The 4,107-nt window shown below is 38.8% G+C and overlaps 1 protein-coding gene across 1 annotated transcript; it reads left to right on the forward strand.

The window, feature by feature from the left end:
* Positions 1-232: 232 nt before the first annotated feature.
* nog3 (noggin 3) lies at positions 233-1,483 on the forward strand. The gene has a single exon (XM_051418548.1). The coding sequence runs from the start codon at positions 578-580 to the stop codon at positions 1,247-1,249; it is 672 nt and encodes a 223-aa protein (XP_051274508.1). The 5' UTR covers positions 233-577; the 3' UTR covers positions 1,250-1,483.
* Positions 1,484-4,107: the final 2,624 nt, after the last annotated feature.

Raw genomic sequence — 4,107 nt, forward strand, 5'->3', positions numbered from 1 at the left:
GTGTGTGTGTGTGTGTGTGTGTGTTACAGTGTGTGTGTGTGTGTGTGTGTGTGTGTGTGTGTGTGTGTGTGTGTGTGTGTGTGTGTGTTACAGTGTGTGTGTGTGTGTGTGTGTGTGTGTGTGTGTGTGTGTGTGTGTGTGTGTGCGTGCACCAATAATCATCTTCAGATCAGTGTGCGCGTGCTTGTGCGTGAGTGTTTTGGCGGGAGGGAGGGAGTTCTCGGGTCAACATGGAGGGTTGGTCTCTGCGGATCCGGAGCGGGGTTACATCACCGCCCCGCAGCCAGAGGCTTCAGTCGGGCTGCGGGAGGACCAGCAGCCGGATCCGGTGCCATCATGCGGACTGAGAGCAGCGACCTGCGGGGCGCGGAGCGGTCTCACCGGGACCTGCTGCAGGGCTGAGTCCGGCAGGGACCGGGTCCTGGACTGTCTCTCTCTCTCTCTCTCTCTCTCTCTGAGTCTGCGCGCTCTCGGCTCAGACTCTCAGACACTCGGAGGGAAACCCCGGGACGCGGCTCTGTCCCCCCCGGCAGGATTATCAGAGTACCCGGACTGTGCCGCACCTGGACCCGCCCTGATGGAGAACCCCTGTTACTTCCTGGCTGTGTGGATGCTCGTTCTGTCTCTGGGCTTCAGGATCGAGGAGGGCATGTGCCAACACTACTATCTCCTCCGACCCATCCCCAGCGACACCCTGCCCATAGTGGACCTAAAGGAGGACCCGGACCCGGTGCTGGACCCTCGGGAGAAGGACCTGAACGAGACGGAGCTCAGGAGCGCCCTGGGCAGCCACTTCGACCCGAACTTCATGTCCGTCTCCCCGCCGGAGGACAAGTACGCGGGGAACGAGGACGTGAGCGAGGCGGACCCGCGGCAGAAGCTCTCCGGAGCGATGCCCAAAGAGATCCGGGCCCTGGAGTTCGAGGTCCAGCACGGCAAGAAGCAGAAGCCGAGTAAGAAGCTGCGGAGGCGGCTGCAGCTGTGGCTGTGGTCGTACGCCTTCTGCCCGGTGGTTTACGCGTGGAACGACCTGGGCAGCCGGTTCTGGCCGCGGTACCTGAAGGTGGGCAGCTGCTACAATAAGCGGTCTTGTTCGGTCCCTGAAGGGATGGTCTGCAAACCGGCCAGATCCACTCACTTTACGGTCCTGCGATGGCGCTGCCTGCAGAAGAAGGGGGGTCTGAAGTGCGCCTGGATACCTGTTCAGTATCCGGTAATAGCCGAGTGCAAGTGCTCCTGTCACACCTGAGACTATTAAACTGTTGGTTTGCGTCAAAGTGAGTAAAAATCACTTTCAACCAACTTTGATAAACTGTGTTGTTGAGCAGAGTTGTGCTCTGTGTGAATGTATATTTTCTATAAGGTCAGTATTATTAATATAATCTACTGTTTGTGCTCAATGTATCCGGTTGTATCTGTTTATATTTATAAAGACAATCAAACATAAAGTGAGTTTAATAAAAACAGACAGTTGGTTCATAAACACGACTCACTTTTTATTATTCAGCTCCTTTAAACTTTCTGCTGATGCACAAATTACTGTTTTTCCAGAGTGTCCTCGAAGGCAGCATGCAGAGCTTTTACACTGTAAAACAAACAAAGTTAATTTAACTAAAACTTTAATGAGTTCAGCTGATTGTTCAAACTGAGTATTAAAGGATTTGTTCTGAAGGTAACTTTGGTAAATTAAGTTAATTGTACTAATTTCATTCAGTTAATTAAAGTTAAACTCGTGTGAACAGAATTAATCTGAATAAAGTCACTAAAATGTTTCTTCATATAAATGTTTTTATTAAATTATTAATTTTAACAAACATCAATCTTTACAGGTCGATCAATAAGAATTATTTGGGTTTATGATGATTTATAAGCTGAAATAAAGTGCATTATAATGCTAACATTGTTATAAAGTTAAATAAAATGAGTCAGTGGAACAAACTGAATGTAAAATATTGTAGTTTTATAGGCGTGTTGTCGGGTTTTACAGTGTAAATGTGTTTATTTCAGTTTATTGATCATCATAAACACAAACAACTCTTATTGATCCCCAAAGTGTAACAATTTGATTGGCAGCCATTTTGAAAATCAATTAAGTTGATTAAGTTGTTTTTATTATACGTCGGCTGGTTTTACAGGTAATGTAATAAATTTGTTTTAGTGGAAGAAAACTGAGTAAATAAAGTTTTAACATTCGTATAAAAAAGATAAAGTTACTTTATTCACATTTTAAATAAGTTTGGATAAATTCTGCATTAAAGTTAAATTTACTGAATTAAATTGGTCAAATTAACTTAATTTACCAAAGTTACCGTAACAATAAATACTTAAGTTACTTAAACAAGTATTTGTTTGAGTTGAACTAACTCCTCAGGTTTTACAGTGCAGAGACATTTCACATTCACAGTTTACTGTAATCAATACGTTAATTTATTTATTATCATTATATTATCTCCGTTATATCGTTTTCAGAGCCGATTGTGATGAATTGGGGGCTCGTCCGGGAATGTTTAAATATTCTGTTACAGTAAAAACTGTAAAAAACTGTATTATTAATATTTTATTATTATTTTGTTATTATTTGTTATTATTATTTATTTGTATTATTTTATCTGGTATCATTTATTTTATTGTTATTCATTTTTATTATTTTATTATTCTGACTCATTAATATAAAAGCAGGATTTCACTGTTGAAGTTGGTTGGAGCTCATTTTCAACTGTTATGGATCCATCTGCTGATTATTGATCCATTCATTTATTGATTAGTGATTAGTTATTACAATAATTTAAAGGGAAAACAACAAATCTTCATATTTGTGAAACTGGAACCATGAAATGTTTTTACTGAACTGATTATAACGACTGATTTTAGTTTAAGTTTACACTTTAAAACAAATCATAAACATCATAGAACAACAAATATATAAAAAAACTGCAATAAATCTAAATAAAACATCGACACTGGGATTTTATTGTGAAAATCATTTGTCTTTTCAAAATAAGTGACTTCAACCATCAGATCAATGGATTGATTGTTTCAACAATAACAACAATATTATAAACTATTTATTTATAAAGTAAAGCTGATAAAAGTACTCGAGTAAATGTTCTTATCGGTGGTGGACAGAATAATAGAAACACCTCTTCAGAACAGAACAGTGTGTTTATGTTCTTGTTCCTCGCCGCAATGCACCCTGGGAGTCGTAGTCTCTCCTTTAAGGCTCTTTGAAATCAAAGATTCTGATTTCGTCACAGACCTGAAGAGAAAGTCGGTAAAAAACATTTATCGTACAATAATATTAATAATAATAACAATGTCCCTTCTTAAGCCCCGCCCCTTTGTGCTATGCTAGGCTAATCTATGTAGGATGACGGTTAAAAGAAAAATGAAACATAAATAAAGTTGGCTCGTTAATTAGCTAGCGTTCTGCAACCAAGCAAGTCAGTTAGCTGGTTACAGCTCATAGCTAATGTTAGCAATACAAGAGCTAATTATAATAATAAGTTAAATATCTCGTTAGTTAGCGTTTTGCTACATTAGCCTTCAGATGTCACTTTGGGTTTGGTCGGTCGTAATGCTAAGCTAATCTATGTTTTAAAGAAGCACATTATAAACATGGTTAAAAGATAAAAGAGACACATTTAAGTTAGTGAGCTAACTAACAACTGATAGCTGGATTGCATTATCTACATTATCGTCTCTTTTATCTTTAAACATAGATTAGCTTAGCATGTAGCATCTCTAACAGATATTTTAACGAGTTTTTCTGCTGCAGGTTCGAAGAGTCCGACTGGTTTCAGGATGTTCAGGTATGTGAAGGATTTCTTGTCCTTGACTCCTTTAATCCGTTTGTTTCTTTTATTTAATGTTAAGGTGAGTGTTATAAATATATTTATATTCAAACAGTAACAGTTATTGTTTGAATATAAATATATTTATATTCAAACAATAACAGTTATTGTTTGAATATAAATATATTTATATTCAAACAATAACTGTTACTGTTTCCTGCTGATGTCTGTTTGTTAATAAGTATATTTAAAGGTTGTTTTATCATTAAAAACCTGATTTATGTCACATTGATTCCTAAAATAAACAAAATGAAAC

Source organism: Dicentrarchus labrax, unplaced genomic scaffold (assembly GCF_905237075.1).
Source record: "Dicentrarchus labrax unplaced genomic scaffold, dlabrax2021, whole genome shotgun sequence".
NCBI lineage: Eukaryota > Metazoa > Chordata > Actinopteri > Moronidae > Dicentrarchus > Dicentrarchus labrax.

Excerpts from the sequence above, each read along its gene's own strand:
- nog3 (XM_051418548.1), top strand. The coding sequence starts at position 578 with ATGGAGAACCCCTGTTACTTCCTGGCTGTGTGGATGCTCGTTCTGTCT.